This window comes from Chanodichthys erythropterus, chromosome 10 (genome assembly GCF_024489055.1).
Source record: "Chanodichthys erythropterus isolate Z2021 chromosome 10, ASM2448905v1, whole genome shotgun sequence".
In the NCBI taxonomy this organism is placed as follows: domain Eukaryota; kingdom Metazoa; phylum Chordata; class Actinopteri; order Cypriniformes; family Xenocyprididae; genus Chanodichthys; species Chanodichthys erythropterus.
Window position 1 is genome coordinate 28599942 of NC_090230.1, and position 23867 is coordinate 28623808.

General features: G+C 39.6%; 3 protein-coding genes across 7 annotated transcripts; all 3 read left to right on the top strand.

The window, feature by feature from the left end:
• The first annotated feature begins 1293 nt into the window (after positions 1-1293).
• On the top strand, positions 1294-11970 carry LOC137028417 (von Willebrand factor A domain-containing protein 1-like). Its single transcript, XM_067397174.1, has 5 exons — positions 1294-1522; positions 3339-3884; positions 9898-10200; positions 11238-11513; positions 11596-11970. The coding sequence occupies exons 1-5, from the start codon at positions 1450-1452 to the stop codon at positions 11862-11864; spliced, it is 1467 nt and encodes a 488-aa protein (XP_067253275.1). The 5' UTR covers positions 1294-1449; the 3' UTR covers positions 11865-11970.
• A 2068-nt stretch (positions 11971-14038) lies between these two features.
• On the top strand, positions 14039-19087 carry LOC137028418 (cyclin-L1-like). 4 transcript variants are annotated; one of them, XM_067397176.1, is made up of 11 exons: positions 14039-14256; positions 14732-14806; positions 14879-14988; positions 15209-15329; positions 16663-16727; positions 16804-16903; positions 17874-18129; positions 18199-18289; positions 18369-18428; positions 18503-18635; positions 18991-19087. In XM_067397176.1, exons 1-10 carry the CDS (start codon positions 14074-14076, stop codon positions 18624-18626), a joined length of 1185 nt encoding a protein of 394 aa, XP_067253277.1. In that variant the 5' UTR covers positions 14039-14073; the 3' UTR covers positions 18627-18635; positions 18991-19087. The 4 variants fall into 4 exon arrangements, with proteins under 4 accessions (XP_067253277.1, XP_067253279.1, XP_067253276.1 ...); XM_067397178.1 differs by lacking the exon at positions 18991-19087 and having other exon boundaries at positions 18211-18289; positions 18503-18977; XM_067397175.1 differs by lacking the exon at positions 18991-19087 and having other exon boundaries at positions 18503-18975.
• Positions 19020-22429, top strand: LOC137028419 (olfactory receptor class A-like protein 4). 2 transcript variants are annotated; one of them, XM_067397179.1, is made up of 4 exons: positions 19020-19400; positions 20719-20982; positions 21058-21312; positions 22183-22429. In XM_067397179.1, exons 1-4 carry the CDS (start codon positions 19149-19151, stop codon positions 22399-22401), a joined length of 990 nt encoding a protein of 329 aa, XP_067253280.1. In that variant the 5' UTR covers positions 19020-19148; the 3' UTR covers positions 22402-22429. The 2 variants fall into 2 exon arrangements, with proteins under 2 accessions (XP_067253280.1, XP_067253281.1); XM_067397180.1 differs by lacking the exon at positions 22183-22429 and adding an exon at positions 21915-22010.
• The last annotated feature ends 1438 nt before the right edge of the window (positions 22430-23867 follow it).

The following is a 23867-nucleotide window of genomic DNA, read 5'->3' on the forward strand; positions in this document are numbered from 1 at the left end:
ACACAGCTAATATAACCCTCAAAATGGATCTTTACAAAGTGTTCATCATGCATACTGCATGCGTCGGATCATGTGAGTATTGTATTTATTTGTATATTTACATTTGATTCTGAATGAGTTTGATAGTGCTCCGTGGCTAAAGCTAACATTACACACTGCTGGAGAGATTTATAAAGAATGAAGTTGTGTTTATGAATTATACAGACTGCAAGTGTTTAAAAATGAAAATAGCGACGGCTCTTGTCTCCGTGAATACAGTAAGAAACGATGGTAACTTTAACCACATTTAACAGTACATTAGCAACATGCTAACGAAACATTTAGAAAGACAGTTTACAAATATCACTAAAAATATCATGTTATCATGGATCATGTCAGTTATTATTGCTCCATCTGCCATTTTTCGCTGTTGTTCTTGCTTGCTTACCTAGTCTGATGATTCAGCTGTGCACAGATCCAGACGTTAATACTGGCTGCCCTTGTCTAATGCCTTGAACATGAGCTGGCATATGCAAATATTGGGGGCGTACATATTAATGATCCAGACTGTTACGCAACAGTCGGTGTTATGTTGAGATTCGCCTGTTCTTCGGAGGTCCTTTTAAACAAATGAGATTTATATAAGAAGGAGGAAACAATGGAGTTTGAGACTCACTGTATGTCATTTCCATGTACTGAACTCTTGTTATTCAACTATGCCGAGATAAATTACATTTTCAATTCGATGCCACATTTAATAGCCTGATTAAACTGCAGATGTTGCATCTACACACAAAGTAAAGCTGCATAGGCCGAGTCCCAAAATAAGTTTATCACAAGACAACCTGTCTGTCTGCTTTCAGTTCCTGATGAACAAAACATTTTGCACAATTGCTGTTAGAACTTTTCATTATACTTACAATTTTAGATAGATAGATAGATAGATAGATAGATAGATAGATAGATAGATAGATAGATAGATAGATAGATAGATAGATAGATAGATAGATAGATCAGAAAGCAGTTTTCACTCTGTAATACTGTGTGGTTTTTAACCTTAAGTGTTCCTTAATTATTTTGGGAATGTCTGGGCACGCAGTTTAATGTTTACTTCTCCGTCACGCCTGTCTGCAGTGACAAATGTGAGAGAAAGTGCGCGCGCTTTCAGTCTTTATTGATAATAACGGGAGGGAGCGTTGTGTCGCGTCGCACCACGCGTGCAGGAGACGCGCTGTCAGGAGTCGTGCCTAGACATTGCAGAAGTGCAGCCGCGGTGAGAGGGCGGGAACGCGCTCATTTCTGAGGAGGCTTTAAACGGTGACTGATAAATCTGAGGAGATTTCCGCCGACAAACTCAAGAAGTGTGGTTAAACATTTGTAGATGGCGCGTGGTGGGTGGATTGAGTTAAATAAATACTGTCCTTATTAACAGGATCGTGTCAACCTACTTTAGTCTGAAGTCTTTCTCAAATGGACCCGCTCCGGTTCGTCCGGCTGCTGGCGCTGTGCGCGTGCCTGTGGCCAACCTGCACGCGCGGCTCAGGTAAGAAGCGCGTGATGGTCGACTTTCTCTGATGACTAATTTAACTAACAGTGATGAATTTCTCTTTATTTAGTGTTTGGGGTTTCTTGAGTGGGTGAGGAAAATTAAAGAAAGAGCAACTTTACTTTAGTGGACAGTGTATTTATTCACCATAAAATATATTTTACTTAGCCGACCTGCAGGCTCAAAATGAAGCTTTATGAGTTTCAGTATTGCCTAATGACACTTATACAAATACTTTGCGGCTGTATTTTTGTTCAAAGTCAAAAATGCTTGACGAACATGTTGATTTCAGAAAGAAATCGTATTTTTGATCTGTGTTGGATCTAGTAATGCATCAACACCCTCTCAGATTTTAATTTCAGCTCACTAATCATTAATTACTTTGGTTTGTTGTTAACTATGAGTGATGTGTGAATACTTTAATGAAGGCATTTGAATATTCATAAGCTGCTACTGTATATTAATCTATCATGTTTGGAATTAATCAATATTTCATTATAAAACACTGCTAAAAATGATGTATTTTGTCCTCTTTTCCAGTACAAACATCTAAACATTCTTAAATCACGATAAATTAACTAGGGAAGCAAAATGACATTACAGTTTTAGTGAAACCAGTGAAACATTCACTCATGTACTGAATCTCACAAGCACATTATATTCTTTACACTCAGTTTGCATATGTAAAACAAAGTTTTTGCAAAATGCCAATCAGTTTTCTACATCAGACACACTAACTTCACTATCTTGTGTTTCATTCCCGATTACAATCATGTGCAAAACACTTATACATGAACTCAATGTTTTCAGAAACAAATACATTTTTGATCCTTGCATTTCTTTTTATATTGTAAATAAATATGCATACAAGTCAAATCACCTTTAATTCTGTAGCACTTTATACTGTTTCAAAGCAGCTTCACAATAGCAACACAATCAAATTCTGCTCTAAAAATGATTTAAAAATCTAAAAATAATCTTGTTTTCTTTTTGAATTAAGTTTATTTTTCTGACCACATTGGCAGATATTTGTTCCTGTTATGTCATTTTGCATCTTCAGTAAATGTTTAAGAATATTTAGATATCTGTAAAGAAGACTTTATGCATGGTAATTTCCTGTAAAGTTTTATGTTTGGTTGTTTGTGAGGATCAAATGTTTGCAAATGTCCTCACAAATACAGCGAAACACCAAAAAGAAACTTGTGATTACATTTAAAAGAACATTTTCAAGTTTTGCTTCAGATCTAATAATGTCAACAGGTTAGTTTGAGGGTTAACTTGAGTTATTATAGGCTATCATAGTATGAGAGATGATGTTTTCCTCTGTGTGTGTGTGTGTGTCAGTGATGTCATCGCACTGATATGTGTGTTTGTGTGTGTTCAGACATGTGTGGGACGCACGGAAATCACTGCTCATGTTTGTGTGTCTTTCACTCATTATTACACTGGAATACTTTCTCCAGACTGCTCAAGCAAACTCAGAACAGATGCACTCTGTGTTAACTTCAGTATTTATTTTTTGTAATTTATTATAAATAAAAAAATCTCATTGTTTTTTTATTGTCTTTATTATTTAACAAATAACAAATATTGTTAAACATCCTGATGAGATTTAGATTCATGACACATTTTAATTTCTCTCTCTCTAAACACAGTTGAAATGAAGCTTGAATATTTCAGTCAGATGATAATAATGAGATGCTGCATTAGCGGCGCGGTGCAAATGAATCCTTCCGTTAATTTAGAGGAAATGGAGAAAGTCATCAGTGAACAAACAGGCTTAAGGGCTCGTATCTGTCTGTCTCTCTCTAAGAGTCGGACTGCTGCGAGGGAGACGTGCTGCTCCTGCTCGACGCCTCCGGAAGCGTCAAATCCTACGAGTTTTCTCGGCTGCAGAGATTCCTGTCGGAGCTTCTGCAGCCGTTTCTGCTGGGCCGCGGGCAGGTGAGGGTGGCGCTCGTGCAGGTAGGGACGGAGCCCAGACTCGAGTTCGGCCTGGACACCTACGACACCCAGAGCGGCCTGCAGGAGGCGATGTTGGGCATGGAGCAGCTGTGTGGAGACACCAACACAGAGCAAGCACTGCGATTGGTCCAGAGTTTGCTGAGTAACGATTCTCAGCCCGAAGCCCCGCCCAGAGTCCTCCTCTGGCTCACGGACGGGGTGGGGCCAGGAGCAGTGGACGGACCAATGGCAGCGCTGCGGCGAATGGGCGTGTCTGTACTGGCCCTTTCAACGGGAAGTGGAAACTACCAGCTGCTGAGGCGTGTGGTGACTCCGCCCATCGAGAGACACCTGTATTTTGTGGACATAGATGACATCAGCTTCATCGCTGAGGACCTGAGGGAGGCCATCACAGGTGAGAGAGACACTGGGAGAGAAAACTTACACTGGGGTGATACACTTTCAAAAGGTACCTTATTTACCCCTAAAGGGTGTATATTAGTACCTAAAGGGTGTATATTAGTACCTAAAGGGTGCATATTAGTACTTAAAGGGTGTTTATTAGTACCTAAAGGGTGTATATTAGTACCTAAAGGGTGTATATTAGTACCTAAAGGGTGTATATTAGTACCTAAAGGGTGTATATTAGTACCTAAAGGGTGTGTATTAGTACCTAAAGAGTGTATATTAGTACCTAAAGGGTGTATATTAGTACCTAAAGGGTGCATATTAGTACCTAAAGGGTGCATATTAGTACCTAAAGGGTGCATATTAGTACCTAAAGGGTGTATAGTACCTAAAGGGTGTATATTAGTACCTAAAGGGTGCATATTAGTACTTAAAGGGTGCTTATTAGTACCTAAAGGGTGTATATTAGTACCTAAAGGGTGTATATTAGTACCTAAAGGGTGCATATTAGTACCTAAAGGGTGTATATTAGTACCTAAAGGGTGTATATTAGTACCTAAAGGGTGCATATTAGTACCTAAAGGGTGTATATTAGTACCTAAAGGGTGTATATTAGTACCTAAAGGGTGCATATTAGTACTTAAAGGGTGTTTATTAGTACCTAAAGGGTGTATATTAGTACCTAAAGGGTGTATATTAGTACCTAAAGGGTGTATATTAGTACCTAAAGGGTGTATATTAGTACCTAAAGGGTGTGTATTAGTACCTAAAGAGTGTATATTAGTACCTAAAGGGTGTATATTAGTACCTAAAGGGTGCATATTAGTACCTAAAGGGTGCATATTAGTACCTAAAGGGTGTATATTAGTACCTAAAGGGTGTATATTAGTACCTAAAGGGTGCATATTAGTACCTAAAGGGTGTATAGTACCTAAAGGGTGTATATTAGTACCTAAAGGGTGCATATTAGTACTTAAAGGGTGTTTATTAGTACCTAAAGGGTGTATATTAGTACCTAAAGGGTGTATATTAGTACCTAAAGGGTGTATATTAGTACCTAAAGGGTGTATATTAGTACCTAAAGAGTGTGTATTAGTACCTAAAGGGTGTATATTAGTACCTAAAGGGTGTATATTAGTACCTAAAGGATGTATATTAGTACCTAAAGGGTGTGTATTAGTACCTAAAGAGTGTATATTAGTACCTAAAGGGTGTATATTAGTACCTAAAGGGTGCATATTAGTACCTAAAGGGTGCATATTAGTACCTAAAGGGTGTATATTAGTACCTAAAGGGTATGTATTAGTACCTAAAGAGTGTGTATTAGTACCTAAAGGGTGTATATTAGTACCTAAAGGGTGTATATTGGTACCTAAAGGGTGTATATTAGTACCTAAAGGGTGTATATTAGTACCTAAAGGGTGCATATTAGTACCTAAAGGGTGTATATTAGTACCTAAAGGGTGTATATTAGTACCTAAAGGGTGCATATTAGTACCTAAAGGGTGCATATTAGTACCTAAAGGGTGTATAGTACCTAAAGGGTGTATATTAGTACCTAAAGGGTGCATATTAGTACCTAAAGGGTGTATATTAGTACCTAAAGGGTGTATATCAGTACCTAAAGGGTGTATATTAGTACCTAAAGGGTGTATATTAGTACCTAAAGGGTGCATATTAGTACTTAAAGGGTGTGTATTAGTACCTAAAGGGTGTATATTAGTACCTAAAGGGTGCGTATTAGTACCTAAAGGGTGTGTATTAGTACCCTAAAGGGTGCGTATTAGTACCTAAAGGGTGTATATTAGTACCTAAAGGGTGTGTATTAGTACCTAAAGGGTGTATATTAGTACCTAAAGGGTGAATATTAGAACTTAAAGGGTGCGTATTAGTACCTAAAGGGTGTGTATTAGTACCTAAAGGGTGTATATTAGTACCTAAAGGGTGAATATTAGAACTTAAAGGGTGCGTATTAGTACCTAAAGGGTGAATATTAGTACCTAAAGGGTGCGTATTAGTACCTAAAGGGTGCGTATTAGTACCTAAAGGGTGTATATTAGTACCTAAAGGGTGCGTATTAGTACCTAAAGGGTGCATATTAGTACCTAAAGGGTGCGTATTAGTACTTAAAGGGTGTATATTAGTACCTAAAGGGTGCGTATTAGTACCTAAAGGGTGTATATTAGTACCTAAAGGGTGCGTATTAGTACCTAAAGGGTGCATATTAGTACCTAAAGGGTGCGTATTAGTACTTAAAGGGTGTATATTAGTACCTAAAGGGTGCGTATTAGTACCTAAAGGGTGTATATTAGTACCTAAAGAGTGTGTATTAGTACCTAAAGGGTGTATATTAGTACCTAAAGGGTGCGTATTAGTACCTAAAGGGTGTATATTAGTACCTAAAGAGTGTGTATTAGTACCTAAAGGGTGTTTATTAGTACCTAAAGAGTGTGTATTAGTACCTAAAGGGTGTTTATTAGTACCTAAAGGGTGTATATTAGTACCTAAAGGGTGTATATTAGTACCTAAAGGGTGCATATTAGTACCTAAAGGGTGCATATTAGTACCTAAAGGGTGTATATTACTACTTAAAGGGTGTTTATTAGTACCTAAAGGGTGCATATTAGTACCTAAAGGGTGAATATTAGTACCTAAAGCAGGGGTACTCAACAGGCGGCCCGCGGGCCGCATCCGGCCCGTCAGCATTACATTTGTGGCCCGCATCATGCTACATATAAATGTATTTTTATTATAATTTGCGTCCAAAATTAGCGTGAATATTACTTCGTTTTTTTTTACACGTACACAAGGGTAGGCGTACAGTGCGCGTGACGCTGTAATCATCAGCAGAGATCGGGTATAGTGTACGCGCGCAGCACAGTTTTTCTAACCGCAAAGAACAATATAAACTGAAGGCACTTTGCACGCGCGCATTGAATAGTTTTTGCACTAATTTGGTTTGTCCACAAGGTGTCAGCACTGAAACGGGCTGTTGTTTCAGTCTGAAAAGAAACGGAGAAGACAGAACAAGAGTAACAACAAACACAATAGCCGAGAGCGCTCGTTTGAGGGGATTAAAAGATACCAGCAACTCTAATTTTAAACAAGTACAAACACATTTTATTGTAACTATTTGAGCGAAAAAGACTAGACAAGCATGAATCTCTCTAGTGCGCATGTGTCAAGAACTTGTGTTCGTGAACGCCACCAAAGACTCGAGACTGTGCGCGCAAGTAAAAAACAAAGTAACCTTATTTTTCCATGATGAAATGCAATTGACATTCCTCAAGCTTTGCAGTGTGTAAGTTGCCGAGCATCATGAAAAACAAACCTTTTATTCTTAATGTCAATGTGTTATAAACAGAAAGCAAGCAGCGCTCCCATTAAAGATCTGTCATCACATCATTGAGCTCACGGAGAATATCTGATTTATCATGTTTACAACGTTGGTTATAGTTAGGTAATTCATGAGATTGTGATTGAACATTAAAAAAAAAAGAAAAAAAAAAGATTTTTGGATTCTTACCAAATTAAAAGGTAATAATAATATAAATAATAAAACGTTTATTCTCTGAGTATAAATAGGTGCTATAAAAAGTGTTAAAAAGGTGCAATGGAGTATAAAAAGACTATAAAAAAAGTGCAATGTTTTCGTCTTACGGACAAACTCTTATCAGCCAGTGAACAACAGCCAGACCTTAAATTTCTTGTGAAAAGAAATGAAATAAGGATGAATAAGGAATGAATAAGGATTTCTTTTCATCAGTTCTTGTTTTTCTTTATGCATTTGTACATTAAGAATACAGCAAGACAAGCTATTAATCATTTTTTTTAAATGCCATTTATCATGTTAAGTGACACTTTAAAAAGGACACCATACTATTAAGACTTAGCTAGATAATAAACTGCACTTTTAGTAAATAAACAGTAAAACTACGAATATTGTCTTAAGTAGGCCTAAAAAGTCTTACCATCCAAGGTGTAACTTGTGGCCCTTCGCGTTTCATTTGGTTGAAATGTGGCCCTCTTGGCCTCTGAACTTGAGTACCCCTGACCTAAAGGGTAAATATTTGTACCTAAAGGGTGCATATTAGTACCTAAAGGGTGTGTATTAGTACCTAAAGGGTGCATATTAGTACCTAAAGGGTGTGTATTAGTACTTAAAGGGTGCATATTAGTACCTAAAGGGTGCATATTAGTACCTAAAGGGTGTGTATTAGTACTTAAAGGGTGCATATTAGTACCTAAAGGGTGTGTATTAGTACCTAAAGGGTGCATATTAGTACCTAAAGGGTGTGTATTAGTACTTAAAGGGTGCATATTAGTACCTAAAGGGTGCATATTAGTACCTAAAGGGTGTGTATTAGTACTTAAAGGGTGCATATTAGTACCTAAAGGGTGCGTATTAGTACTTAAAGGGTGTATATTAGTACCTAAAGGGTGTGTATTAGTACCTAAAGGGTGTGTATTAGTACTTAAAGGGTGCATATTAGTACCTAAAGGGTGCGTATTAGTACTTAAAGGGTGTATATTAGTACCTAAAGGGTGTATATTAGTACCTAAAGGGTGCGTATTAGTACTTAAAGGGTGTGTATTAGTACCTAAAGGGTGTATATTAGTACCTAAAGGGTGCGTATTAGTACTTAAAGGGTGTATATTAGTACCTAAAGGGTGTATATTAGTACCTAAAGGGTGCGTATTAGTACCTAAAGGGTGTGTATTAGTACCTAAAGGGTGTATATTAGTACCTAAAGGGTGTATATTAGTACCTAAAGGGTGCGTATTAGTACCTAAAGGGTGTATATTAGTACCTAAAGGGTGTATATTAGTACCTAAAGGGTGCGTATTAGTACCTAAAGGGTGTGTATTAGTACCTAAAGGGTGTATATTAGTACCTAAAGGGTGTGTATTAGTACCTAAAGGGTGTATATTAGTACCTAAAGGGTGCGTATTAGTACCTAAAGGGTGCGTATTAGTACCTAAAGGGTGTATATTAGTACCTAAAGGGTGTGTATTAGTACCTAAAGGGTGTATATTAGTACCTAAAGGGTGTGTATTAGTACCTAAAGGGTGTATATTAGTACCTAAAGGGTGCGTATTAGTACCTAAAGGGTGTATATTAGTACCTAAAGGGTGCGTATTTGTACCTAAAGGGTGTATATTAGTACCTAAAGGGTGTGTATTAGTACCTAAAGGGTGCATATTAGTACCTAAAGGGTGTGTATTAGTACCTAAATGGTGTGTATTAGTACTTAAAGGGTGCATATTAGTACCTAAAGGGTGCGTATTAGTACTTAAAGGGTGTATATTAGTACCTAAAGGGTGTATATTAGTACCTAAAGGGTGTGTATTAGTACCTAAAGGGTGTATATTAGTACCTAAAGGGTGTGTATTAGTACCTAAAGGGTGCATATTAGTACCTAAAGGGTGTGTATTAGTACCTAAAGGGTGTATATTAGTACCTAAAGGGTGCGTATTAGTACTTAAAGGGTGTGTATTAGTACCTAAAGGGTGTGTATTAGTACCTAAAGGGTGCGTATTAGTACTTAAAGGGTGTATATTAGTACCTAAAGGGTGTATATTAGTACCTAAAGGGTGTATATTAGTACTTAAAGGGTGTATATTAGTACCTAAAGGGTGTATATTAGTACCTAAAGGGTGTATATTAGTACCTAAAGGGTGCATATTAGTACCTAAAGGGTGTGTATTAGTACCTAAAGGGTGCGTATTAGTACTTAAAGGGTGTATATTAGTACCTAAAGGGTGTATATTAGTACTTAAAGGGTGTATATTAGTACCTAAAGGGTGTATATTAGTACTTAAAGGGTGTATATTAGTACCTAAAGGGTGTATATTAGTACCTAAAGGGTGTATATTAGTACTTAAAGGGTGCGTATTAGTACCTAAAGGGTGTATATTAGTACCTTGTGAAATTGTACCACCGCAGGGACAGTGTTTGAACCTTTTCTTCAGTATGACAGGTCTAGTGTGTCCCTGATCACAGTGTGTGTTTGTGTCAGAGCTGATCCGCGCCGAGCGTCTGCAGGTGCGTGACCTTCGCTCCAGCAGTGCTGTTCTGCAGTGGCGGCCGGTGCTCAGCGGAGGTCTGGGAAACTACGGCCTTCACTACAAGCCCGACCCGTCAGACGGCACGGCAGCATCCATCAGCATCGGCCCCGGCAGTAAACTCACTCTTCCAGGGGACTTGAGCTGGGCCGAACTCATCAACCTGCAGCCCGACACCAGCTACACGGCCTGGCTCGTTCCCGAGAACAACATTCGCTACATGAAAACGCTCAGCGTGAGCTTCAGGACCCTGCCCGGTGAGGAGACGCACATCTGTCTCGGGTCAGCTGATCACAAGGGACGCTTTTCTGCGTAGTGATTATTTGAATATTTTAATGGCTGATGTGATACTGATATCCACAGAGCAGGGTGGACAGAGTCCGATGTATTAATTATATTTGTGTTAATATAATATTAAATGGTTCCCATGAGCCAACAGCTCTTATGTGTCCTGAGCATTTGCACAGTTCATGTTTATAATAATAAAAAAAAAATATTAATATGCACAATTAATTTAATTTAATTTATTAACAATTATTAATAAATATTTTAACAATAATGTATAATAAAGTATTTAATTATTAAAATGTTTAATAACTATTTGAATATTGTATATAATAATGTATTTAATTACGAAAAATCATGTTTAACCATAATGAAATTATGACATTATTAAAAATATTAGTAAATATTTTTAACATTTTTTAATAAATATTTAATTTATTACAAAACTATTTTAAAAATAATTTTAAACCTAAAATAAATAAAGTAATTTTATATTAAAAATAAAAATATTAATATTTTAAAAGTTTATAATAATTGATTAATTGATACAAATTATTAATAAATATTTTAACAATAATGTTTATAAAAACTTTTCATGCATTAAACAAAACGATTTTGACAAAACATTATTGTTAAAAAGTTATTAATCAATCATTTTGACTATTTTTAAATTTTATTATACTAATTAAATTATTAGAAATTAATAAATAATTTTAACTAGAATGTTTACATTAATATATAAATGATCAAAATAATTAATTGATGGCAAAATTTCCGCAATCTTGTGTAGTAAATGGCTGAAATTAAATTAATATTTTTACTTTTTTTTTTTCATATTATTAATTTAAAAAAATATATGTTCAAAAGTTGACCGTAGTAGCAGTTACTCAATAGCTACTCGAAATCCCCAAAATAAACATTTGCACCCGAGACAGATGTTAATATCAGCTGTAATCTGCTGTTATGAATGTGAGAATGTTTAAATGTAACCGAGTTTCACTCCTCCCAGAGCGGTTCGGTCCGGCGACCGTGATGGTGTCGGATTCGGGTCCGGATGGCTTGCGTGTGAGCTGGAGTCCGGTCCAGCCTGAGCAGGTCCAGCAGTACCGCGTGGAGTACGGAGAGATTCCCATCGGTCCGGTCCGGAATGTGACCCTGCCCTCCTACCAGAGCTCCGCCCTCCTCACTCAGCTCCTCCCAGACACTGAGTACCTGATCACCGTCACTGCGCTGCACTCCTCCGGCCACCAGAGGGCGATGTCTGTCCGAGGCTGCACATTAGAAGGTACTTCACCTGTTTGAAATTGACTCACTTCCTGTTTATGCTAATGAAGCAGCATGCTGATTAGTGAGATCGTGTGTTTCAGTTCTCCCGCCGCTCGCTGACCTGAAGTTGACCCCAGTGGGGCGGGGCTCGGTGCAGGTTGATTGGCGGGGACAGGGGGCGGGGCTTCTGGGCTACTGGGTGAGTTGGAAGAGAGAAGATCAGCCTTCGTCCCGCTCTTCCTCACTCTTCCTGCCGCCACACTCGCGGTCCACACGGCTGACGGAGCTGGGCCGCGGCGGCCGCGTGTGTGTGTCGCCGGTGTACCGCAGCGCGCGTGGGGAGGGGCTCTGCTGCACGGCGCACGCTTAATCTGAACCCAGAACTTTCAGAACAGTCCGAACTGAACTGACTGTCCTTATGCAGCTAACGAAAATAATAATTCAAGTGTAAGAAATTCATGATTGACGTCAAGCAATCACATCCTGACACCTGAAAGCTGATTACACTATGTGTTAGATCTGTTTGTGTGTGTTTACTGCCACCTAGCGAGCGTAAACTGAACTTTCCCGCTGGATTGATTTAACTGATATCAAATGCCTGAGATGAAATGCAATATTAGAACTGCAATTAAATCATTTCATTACTTCATATTGTATCTGTTTATTTCTCATGTCGAAATAAAATACTCTTTTTGAGGACAGGAAACATTTTTTTTTGTAAATATTACAAACATTTACAATGGTAATCTGCCAAAATAACTACACATGTAAACAGTATACTCACGTTAATGTTTATTTTTTATAATTTTGTGTACACTTTGACTATATACACAACTATACAGACATAACATGATGACACAGTCAGGGTGCCCATAATGTTATGCCTGATTAAAGGTTTGGTTCCAAAACATTCTGGGACACGTTAGTTTATGGTTCCCAGAACGTTCCCAAAACATTTTTGGTTCCTCCACAAAACCCAAATGAGAACCATACGGGGACGTTACAGGAACGTTCAGTGTTCGAGTTCTCTTAACAATTATTCCTGCTGTAAAACCATAATAATCTGTAAGACTGTCACAAAAATATTGATTCATTTATTTTGTTGGGAAGACCAAGTTATCAGGTGTAGTAATAATAAGTTATAATAATAAGATTTGCTTCAAAAAACATAGTTTAACTATGGCATTTGTGTAGGGGAGAGTGGGGTAAGATAAGCCATTTTTTACTTATGTGGTCCTCAAGATAAAGAAATGAGGCAGAAGTACAATAAAAGTATTTAAAGTAATTTCAGGATGTTTTCTATCATTTGATCAGAATACATCTATGACAAAGGGTTCTAAAAATATGGCTTCTTATAAAAAAGTGATCCTCTGGCTCAATTTACCCCAGGTTTGGGGTAAGTTGAGCCGAGTCAGTAGGCGTGTGTAAACCGACCATCTAACGGAATCTGAATCAAACCCATGTGAAATTTTAAAGATAATGTATCTGTTTTAAAAGCTAATTTAATAATCAAATTTCTTTTTACAAATATTTATTTTTTAAAGCTAAATTAAACAACATAATCCCAAACAAATTAAGTTGAAATTTCAGTATGTTTAATTGTTTGCATTTCTGAAACAATATGTTGAACATCAAAATTGTAACCTTCCTAAACAGAGAGTTTGTTGAGTAAAATTAAATAAAAACTAAATAAGAATGAATAAATGGCACTGAAACTAATAAATATTTTAGTCAAAAGGTCCTTGACATGGTAGTTTTTCTACAATGTCGACCAAGTCAGGCCATTAGAGACTACAGCTGGAAAGATATATATCTTTAAACATCCTCTGGTTCTTATCAGAAGGATTTGGTGTACTTGTACACTGTTCCTATCAAATAAACTTGAAAATAAAGATAAACTAAACCAGTTGCGTAATATTACATTGAAATGACACCAATTGAAACTTTAGATTTAACTTAAATTCAGTGCCTTATGGTGGGGTAAGTTAAAAGGCTGGCTCAATTTACCCCACAGCATTTGGCTCACTCTGCCCCATAGCTGCCATTTTAGGAAAAACAATCTAGCTGACCAATTCAGAATAATATTTAGCTTGCATGATTTTATACGTTGCTAAATCACCAATATGCATCATAAATAGTTTTAGACCTGGAAAAATTTGCTTTAATGAAATTACATCTTTTAAAATTTTACTTTGACAAGCCAAAAACAGTTTTTAAAATAAATAAGCGACTTCCACTCGTCCTTTTCACATTCTGGCAGAAATGACGGGTGATTTTAAAATATATGGTCACATGACAATAAAATAGTACGGTTGCCAAGATTCAGGAGGTGGGTCAACTTACCCACTGGCTCATCTTACCCCACTCTCCCCTATATTAACTATACAATGCTTACTTATTTACCCTTAAATTTGAGATGAGTGGGATTTAAACCTATTATTAGAGTAATGTATCAGGCGGTTATATGCATTGGCTCCCTCAGTACTGCAGGTGGCGCTGTAAACCGAGTTGAACTGTATGTTTACATCCGCGTCAACATGGCGGCGGCCGCCGGACTGATCCTGCCCGGTGACGGGATCATGATCGCGGGTAAACTCTACTCGGGTGTCGCGCTCACTCTGGAGAACTGCCTGCTGCCTCCCGAGAGCGTGCACTGCAGCCCCTCGCGCGCTCACGGAGTGTCCGCGCGCACGGAGGAGCAGCTACGGATCCGGATGTGCGAGATGATCCAGAACGCGGGAGTTCTTCTCCGCCTGCCTCAGGTCCTCGCGGTTCTCTGTTGCCTAGCAACTACTTGTCACCCCGATTCCATTCTGTGAATAAAATGCTTTTGAACCGGGTTAAGCTGGCTCTCAGTATGGCCAAAGCGGTCTGGCTCGGGTTTAGGTTCTTGTCAGATTAACCCAATCCTGGCCAGAGCCAGACCAGCAAACCAGAGTTTCTCAGCAGACTTGTTTTGCTAAGCACCTCAGTGGCCGGTTACATAAACGGCTTTGACTAGTCTAACAATACATAAAAGTAAGGCTTATTACACCTTGACTAACTGCTACTGGCACACTAGTACAGTCTAGTACACTAGTAACATAGTGACTGTTAACCAGCCCCAGAACAGAACAACTACACCTTGTTTAAACTAGTATGAGTTCTAAATAATACTGATTTCTGTGCTAGTTTAAGATCACACGTCCCTCATTAGCATGAAAACATAGCTGATGGATGTTTTACGACTCTTGTCAGGTCGCCATGGCAACGGCCCAGATCCTGTTCCAGCGGTTTTTCTACTGTAAATCGTTCGTGAGACACTGCGCGGAGGTGAGGCGTCTCTAAACTAGCTGTCTGCCTCTCACGCGTGACCGCATGACCTTTAACCCTCTCATATCACAGACGGTTGCCATGGCGTGTCTTCAGCTCGCGTCTAAGATCGAAGAGGAGCCGCGGCGAGTGAGGGACGTCCTGAACGTCTTCCACCACCTCAAGCACGCCGCGGGAAACAGGTAACGCCGCTGTTGTGCCGAATTCTGACCCCCGAATTCTGACCCCCCTAGTATTGGTTTAGGAGTAGGTCTGGGGGAGGGGTTAGGATTAGGGGAGGGGTTAGGATTAGTCTATCAGTTAGCGACTTCAACGAGGGGTGGTAATAATTTGGCAGGGAGTCAAGGTTTGGCACAACACGCGAGTCTGGATTGTGTTCTGAAGCTGCGCTGTCTCCGTCAGGCTCGTCAGCCCCCTACTGCTGGACGAGGTGTACGTCAGCCGCAAGAGTCACGTGATCAAAGCGGAGCGACGCGTCCTGAAGGAGCTCGGCTTCTGCGTCCACGTCAAACACCCACACAAGGTTAGACTGACGCACATTTGCTGCATTTTAGGCCAGGAATGCACGTTTCACGTAAGTATGCAAATTGACTCTTCGCCAGGAGATTGATTGACAAGCGATCCAACCAGTCATAATGCCGGATCTGCGTTTTGTCCGACAAAGCAGTCAGGAGTTAGAAGATTAACCTCGGTGGAGTTGAACTTGCAAAATGGTGTGTACTGACGTCTTTCCGTGTTTGAAACAACATTCCTTCTGATGTTCATTCACGTTTACTTGATGCTATAAATGAACTAGCAGGAAGAGATGATCGGTTCACAAGCCGCTTGAGCTGAGGCGCTACAGAGCCTATAAAGAGCCGCAAAACGTTTTTTATTGTTCTAATTTCTTAAAAAACTACACAGTTTTAAAGCTGGGACTTTGTTTAATATCATAAGTAACCTGTTTCTGTTTTGTCACTGGATGACGCTCAAGTTTACGAGAACACACTACAGTAACGCAATAATGGACATTACGTGTTTTGCGTATTGCTCAACTATGTGCAAAACGGAGCAGAACGCAAAACACAAAGTATGTTTGGACCTTTAACGTTCATTATCGTGTTACTGTAACATGTTCGCGTAAACCTTTTAAAGGGTTGTTCAGAGACTGCGCCGAGGAGTAACGAAATAATGGACGTTAACGGAGCAGGTACACTTGGTGTTTTGCGTCTTTTCCAGAGTTGAGCAATACGTGGAAAAAACGTGGTGTAGCCCAACATTTAACGTCCATTATTGCGTTACTGTAGTGTGTTCTCGCAAACCTTTTCAAAGTGTCGTCCAATGATTACGCAGATGAGTAACGCAATAACGGACATTAAAGGCCCAAGTAGTTTTCGCATCTTTCGCAATACGGGAGAAACGCCTTTAACGTCCACTATTGCGTTACTGCGGCGGTGACAAAACTCGTGACTCAAAGAGCTGATAGTTTCCTTCAAATGTCTGTATTGTTAAACCAGATGTGTTTTGTTCAGATAGATACGAACATGTCAGAAGTTTCGTTGGCGTTAACCACAACTTTTTTTTTTTAATCGCTGATCCACCATTATAATAGTTGCGCTAATGCACTTTAGCAATTACCTCGCAGCACTGCTGAGAATGTTTTTGTGTATTCAGTTAAATTCAGTTCAAGTTTTTTTGTACAGTGGTAATCACAATACATATTGTTTAAAAGCAGCTTTGCAGAAAATGCTTGTTTCAGGGTTACAGTTGAGGAAGTAAATTGTGTAAATATAAATGGAGTGATTTGTGGTGTGACACAGTTCGTGCGCAGCGCATGTTTCTGGCCTCACCCTTGTTGTCGGTGTGTACCTGTGCAGGTGATCGTGATGTATCTTCAGGTTCTGGAGTGTGAGAAGAACACCAGACTGCTTCAGATAGCCTGGTGAGATCCTGAACCAAACGTTGAGCTGAAAACCGCTCAAGCGTGTTACTGTAACGCTCCGTCTGTCTCTCTCTAGGAACTACATGAACGACAGCCTGAGGACTGATGTGTTTTTGAGATTTAGCGCTGAAACAGTCGCGTGTGCGTGTATCTTTCTTTCTGCAAGAGTATTACAGGTGAATCATGTGATAATTTTGTTATCTCCATTCACATTCACACACATAGCATGTAACACAACTAGTTTAAAGAACATTAAGTTATGAAAATGTTATTTCTGAATGTTTTTTAAGCGTTCAAAATGTCCAATTGTTATGTATTAAGATCGTTAAGTGAATGTTAGAGCAATGTGCCATTTTATCAAGTTAAAACATTATGAGAATGTTACATTTGAACGTTCTCTCAATGTTTAAAACACACATATTTTAACATTTTCTATCAACATTACAAGAATGTATATGGGCCATTCTACAGAATTGGTTAAAAATCCTGAAAAAATGTGCCTTTTTCTACAAATTTTGTATGTATGCAAATTGTATAATATCCAAGATTCACATGTCTAGTAATTGTGTAGTTAATTCTCAATTTTCAGAAAGTTCTGGAATATTTTTCCTCTCCCCAAATTTGTCACCACCGAAACACAATAATAAATAATTTAATAAGAAGGGTCACATTGACCTATTAAGATTTTGTTTACATCTACCTTATAAATATATTCTTTGCTATTTCTTAACATTTTTTTTTATATAAAGTTTCGTGATTTACAAAGAAAATATAAAAAAACATTTTTAAACACAACAATGGAATAAAATGGGTCAGGGTTCGGGACAGACTCCGCCCAATTGAAAGTACCCAATAAATGATGATTTTATATATATATTAATCTTACTGATATTTTAAATATTATTGTGGGATTCAACAGATAATAGAAGAATCTTAGTAAACATCTAACATTTGAATACTTAAATGCTTTTTAATGTGTTTATTGGTTGTGGGACAGCAGATTGCACCAATCTGTAGAATGGCCCATATATTATTAATGTTATAAGAACGTTCCAGAAACATTATTTTAAGAATGTTTTGTCCTAACATCTACATAACCTTTAAAAAACGTTCCCTGTTAGCTGGCTGGTCTCTCTCTGTTGTCAGATCCCTCTGCCTGACCAGCCGCCCTGGTTCTCGTTGTTCGGGACGTCAGAGCAGGACCTGATTGAGATCAGCTGTTGTATCCTGCGGCTGTACACACTGCGGTGTGAGTCGCTGACGGCACTGCAGCAGCAGGTGGAGGAATCGCGTTTAAAGTTGGACGCTCAATGCCTCACGAGTAAACCAGGAGGGCCGGTGTCCGCGACCGACACCCCGACCCGTGATCCGGCAGCCGGTTTCTCTCCTGCGTCTAAAGCTGGTGGGTTCATATACACTCTGATGTCACCAGAATGTGTTTCTGTGCGTTCATTCTCTCGCCCTCTCTCAGCGTCTCCTGCAGAAAACCAGAAGAATCACGAATCTCCGCTGTCTCATCTCGCCCTCAAAAACGTCTGTCGAAAGATCACCAGCCGAGAAGGGTGAGCCAGACGTCCTCACGAGAGTTTCAGCACACTTGACTTGACCTTCAAGTGATATTATTTCACGTTTCTCTCTCAGTAGGAAGCGTCTGAGTCGCAGTGATGAAAGACGAAGTATCCCGTCACCCCCCAGACGCAGGTAACGCCTCACCTGTGTCATGCGCACCTGAATATCACCTGACAGAATAGCTTCACCTGTCTGTCTGTCTTCAGGCGCAGTCGTAGCGTGACCTCTCCATCGCGGTCTGTTTCTCCTGGACGCTCGAAGTCCTACAGACACCGGCAGAGGGAACGCGAACGAGAGCAGAGAAAGGGACGTTCATCTCACAGGAGATGATGTCATCAGGTGTGAGGGGGAGTGGCCCGAAACTGACCAATCAGATGAAACCGCTTATATAGATCTAAACTGCCTTGACCAAAGTATTTTGTATTGTGTATTTTTGAATCTAGTTTTAAATAAAATGGGAGATTGTGTGACTCACTGGTTTTTCTTGTAAAATTGCTAAACATTGAAGAGTTTGTTTGGACCCTTGATATTAAGCCCTGTGGGATCGCGGTGGGCTTACTAATGAATTAGGCTGCTAACTAGTGAGCGTTTAATTGGCCCGGCGGGAACGGTTAATCCCTCGCGTGTCCTAATACACATGTATCTCTGGTGGAATCTCGCCAGCCCCTCACGGTATCTTCTCCTTCACCAGCAGGACCAAGATGGAGCGGATGTTGTGTTGGGTTGATATATATGTGGTAACTGTGGTGATGAGGGTATGAGTTCACCGAGACGTCACCGAGAGAAGCTTCATAAATGCTGGAAAAACCTCAAGCGCTTTGATCGCTCGATTGTCCAGTGATCAGGTGAATCATGGCCTCTAAAGCCCCGAGCTCCTCTCAGCGCACGCCGTCGTCTACGCTCTACATCGCCGTGTACCTCATTCTGGTGCTGCTGGGGAACGTGGGAAACACCACGGTCATCGGAGTGGTCAGCGAAAGCCTTCTGCGGGATCCGGGAGTCGTCCGGAGCTCCGACATCATTCTGGTCAACATGGCTTTCTCCAACCTGATGGTGTCGTTGGCCAGAAACTCTCTTCTGGTGATCTCCGACATGGGAATGGAGGTACGGAAGACTGACTGTATGATGGACGAATGGACTGAGTGTGTTTGAAATAATGTTGAAAAAACGCTGAAACAACTTTCAATGCTAAATGGTTGTAAAAGTGTTAACAAAACATGTATAAATCAACATTGAGATGTAATTCATCGGTGTTTATTCTATTTGCAAATTCGGAACAAAATTCAACCATGGTCCATGATGTTCACCCATGAATAAATGATGAGATTCTGGTTTGGATCGGAAGTATTGTCATGATAAAAGTTAATAAAACTCAGAACTTTAGCTAACGTTCTGGCAAGGTTCTCTCAAAGTTATGAACAAATGTTCTTCCGGTAAAGGTAATAAAGTGTTTGTTCAGAGTTATCTGGTCTCAAAACAGCACAAAAATGTTATTTATACATCATTCATGGAACATTTTTTCCTGAAACAGTTTAGTTGACGTTCATCTAATGTTTCGTAAATGTTACTACTTGTTTCAGAACATTCAAAAGTAACAATGTTTGAAGAATGGAATGTTCCCTTGATGTTCGCATTGCCAAAAAAAATATTTTAAAAACTTTTGAAAGTTTAGAGAAGATTCAGAAATAACATTTTCAAAACTTAATGGGAGCATTACCAAAATGTTTTTAGAGTATATTTTGTTTCCTGGGTACATGTGAAACATTCAATAAGATCCATCAAGATCATTGCCGTTGCCTCAAAAACCACACAAAAATCCAGTCTTAACTGTAGGAGAAGATCTGATTCAAGTATTAGAGGGAAATTACACTAGAGTTTGGGAGCTGAACCATGTAAAACCTTGAAGTGGAAACCAATGTGCAATGGTGCCAAGAAGACACTCAGAGGGCTGGCATACACTTTTGAATAAGTTCTAGGCAGTTCCAATGGTTCTGGGAGACTCCTGCTGGTCCAGGTGAGAAGATATAAAAGTATGTTTCCCAATCTCCAGATGATGGCTGATCATGTCGTAGGCAGAAATGAGGTCGAGCAGGAATCAGCGGTCCACAATATATATCAAAGCAGACAGTATGCTGGAAACACTGTGTGAAGCTTCTCCACGACATCATGGAGAACGCTGAGACTGGCCAGAAATTTGACGCTTATATTTTTTTCCATTTCCACTGGCACCTTCTGGACTTGAGTTTCATTATTAAGCCAGAAATGAGAGCTAGTTTTCAGTTGCATAAGTTTTGGATGGAGCAACAACATCTAAAATGCATCTAAAGATTGCTACGAATTCTGCTGTCTAGTTTGATATTGTTGTGTTTTTTAATTTGCTTTTTTCATATGAGGGTGTGATTCTGCCCTTCTTTCCTCACAGGTTTTCCTCAATAAAAACTGGTGTCGTTTCATGATGGGCATCTGGGTTTGGCTCCGCTCTGCAAACGTTTGGTCGACGTTCTTTCTGAGCGCGTTCCACTTTCAAACGCTGCGGCGGGTCGCCCCGGCCGTCACAAACGTGCACGGCCACCCCACACCCCCCAAATCCCTCATATTCGGGCTGTGCCTCATCTGGAGCCTCAATCTGATCTACTCCATCCCAGCGTTCATCTTCTCCAAGAACGGAGACGAGAACTCCACCGAGGTCAGTCTGTGTCTTTATTGGTGTGAATTTCACTTGTGTGTCTCGTTTCGTTTAACCCTTTGAACTCTCGTCCAGTCGCTGATGTTGGTGAGCAGCACCACTCGGCCGCTGTTGGGCTGCATCTGGAGCTTTCCGTCAGTCTACAGCGGCCTGGCCTTCGCCACCTCCTCCATGGTGATCCATGAAACCATTCCCATATTCCTGATGAGTGTCACTAACCTGGGCTCCCTGTGGACGCTGTACTCTCACGGACAAACAAGAAGAGCCGCCAACAAGAGTCAGGACGCACCGGTCATCACCCGGATCCCTGCGGAGCGTCGGGCAGCTAAGGTGAGATGATCTTAACCCAACTCTAACAAACCGTGAAATCAACCCTGCTGTGGGTAAAAGTCACACCTTTATTTTCAACAATCGTTGGGATCAGATCATATATACATATAGGACGTTCTTATTTTCAAAAAATGATCCATCGCTGTGCTTCTCATGCCAGAGTCCAATATCTCTTAAATTATTATGGTTTAAGTTCTCTTAGGAAATTATATTACTCTGCAAACACTTTAGTACAAAATCAGTGAATCCAGTTTTTATCTAAAGCAAGTTTTATAAACATTATATAAAAATAGCCAAGGAAGTGTTAAAACACCAACCAACCTAGAGTAACATTTGCATCCACAAAGACCTCCCAAAATGGCTTGACAATTGCATTTTCTGTGTTGATGCACTTATGATTATCGGATAAAAAAATGGACATGCCCCCCCAGTGCAAGATGATGTCATCAATAGTTGTGGTTCGTTTTCTCGACAGAGACTTTAAATATCTAATAAAAATAAAGTTCATTCTTTTATTGGGACACTAGCATATAGATGACCTGATGGTTACTATCAATTTGGATGCCACAAATCTAGTGTACAAATCTGATCCGTTGTTTCAGGACCAACAAGACCTACTATGCAAGACCCAAACTTTAATTATACCATGATGATGTCATTTCCTGAACTAATGATCTTCACGGATGGCCATGATTCTGTGGGAAGCGTCCCATGGGAGCTCATGCTCTGGCTGAGAGCAAGTTGGTTCATGTTTTTAGTTCTCCAGTGAGTGTTTCTACAAGAAAATGGAGTTAAGAGTTAGGCAGGGAATAGATCAGGCGGTTTTTAAATCAGTATCACAGAATGACACTTCTCTCTGTGTTTGCTCAGGTGATTCTGGCGCTCAATGTCCTCTTCATTTCGTCTTGGGGCACCAGCATCATCTCGGTCAACTACTTCAACTATAACCGCGGATCTTCCACAGAGTTCCTGCTCATCGTCGCTCGCATCGCGAACATCACCTTCATCGCGCTGTCGCCCATCGTCCTGGCCGTGGGACACCGGAGACTCCGAGCGTTTATGAAGTCAATCCTGTCGCGTGTGGTCTGACAGACAGCTCTCTGTGGACAGATATCAAAGACAGATCACTTTATAAGAGTGTTTATGTGTGTCACATTATTTATTTTTTAATAAAGTTGCATGTACTTACTTAAGAACAAAGCCTCAGCGTTGCTATTCAAATTCCAGTTGCAGATTCTTGAGTTTGAATTGACCAATCAAAGAGGATGCATTGAATTTAAGGAAGCAGAATTATTAATGCACTGCATTACATTTACATTCATTCATTCAGCAGACGCTTTTATCCAAATGCATATCAAATCATATAATGCAACTGCTGTAAGAGGAGTAAGTAGCTATTAAAGAAAATATTAAAAATGACTAAATAAAGATTTGTCCTGAGAGAAATCTTCCTGAATTATTTTAAGGTTTGTATTGTCTTTCTCTAGTCTATTATTGTATATTATGACACTGATGTGTCCTTATTTCTCACATTATACCTTTCTGCTGTAGGCCGCTGTCATTAGAATACACTAGATCGCTTCTGTTATAATCAACGAAGGGTTTGCACTGAGGGCAGCTACATTGATTATAATGGGAGTGATTTAACTGTGTCACGTCACGTCGCACCACTCGCTTCACAGGAGAGCGTCAATGTCCGACAGAGAATATGACACCAGGTAAACCTGCATTTCTTTATTCTTGAACTAAATTTTGTTTTCTTGCCATAAAATGGTTATCTTGCAACAGATTTCAGCACTCTGAGCCATTGCTTCTTTCCTCCAAGAACAGGTTTAAGTTTGTTTGTTTTTCCTTTCTTTGGGTTAAATGTGTGACCCAAACTGCTGGGTTAACTGCAACCCAATCATTATGATAGATTAACCCAGCATATCCTATATTTACCCACCAGATTGGGTTGGGTTTTTTTAGATGGCAGAGTCTTCAAAATGGAGCCAAACAACATGAAGCGCCACACAAGATGGATGCCGTAAACAGGAACATGTAAGAAGTTCTCTTCTTGTACATTGTGTTATGAAATTTCTCTGTCCCAGCGTCAGATCTGTGTTGTGAGTCATATTAAGAGTATTGATGTCTCTGCTCACACATGTGAGGGTCTGATATGTGTTTCTACTGCCACCTAGCGATCGTCAAAGCATAATCACACTGAACGTTACCACAAGATTGATTTAACTGAGAATCCTTAACCAGATTACTGAGATGTTGAAGAATGAACTTTAAAATTATATAAGAATGCCTGAGTGTTTCGTATTTAAACTTTACACGTCTGAATGAAATGTATTATATTTTACATGAGGTATTAAACTTTACCGTGATTAACTGTAGTTTCAGTCGAAACCCCATGTTTACTTCATGATGTCCATCGGCGGGAGATTCTCTGAGGTAAATATCAGTCTTTTGACTTTAACAGTCGCGACGCGTTAAAACGACTGATACGACGTACATTCTCTCACAAATCAATATTTGTTTATTATTTTATTACTTTGAAAGCTTTTGTA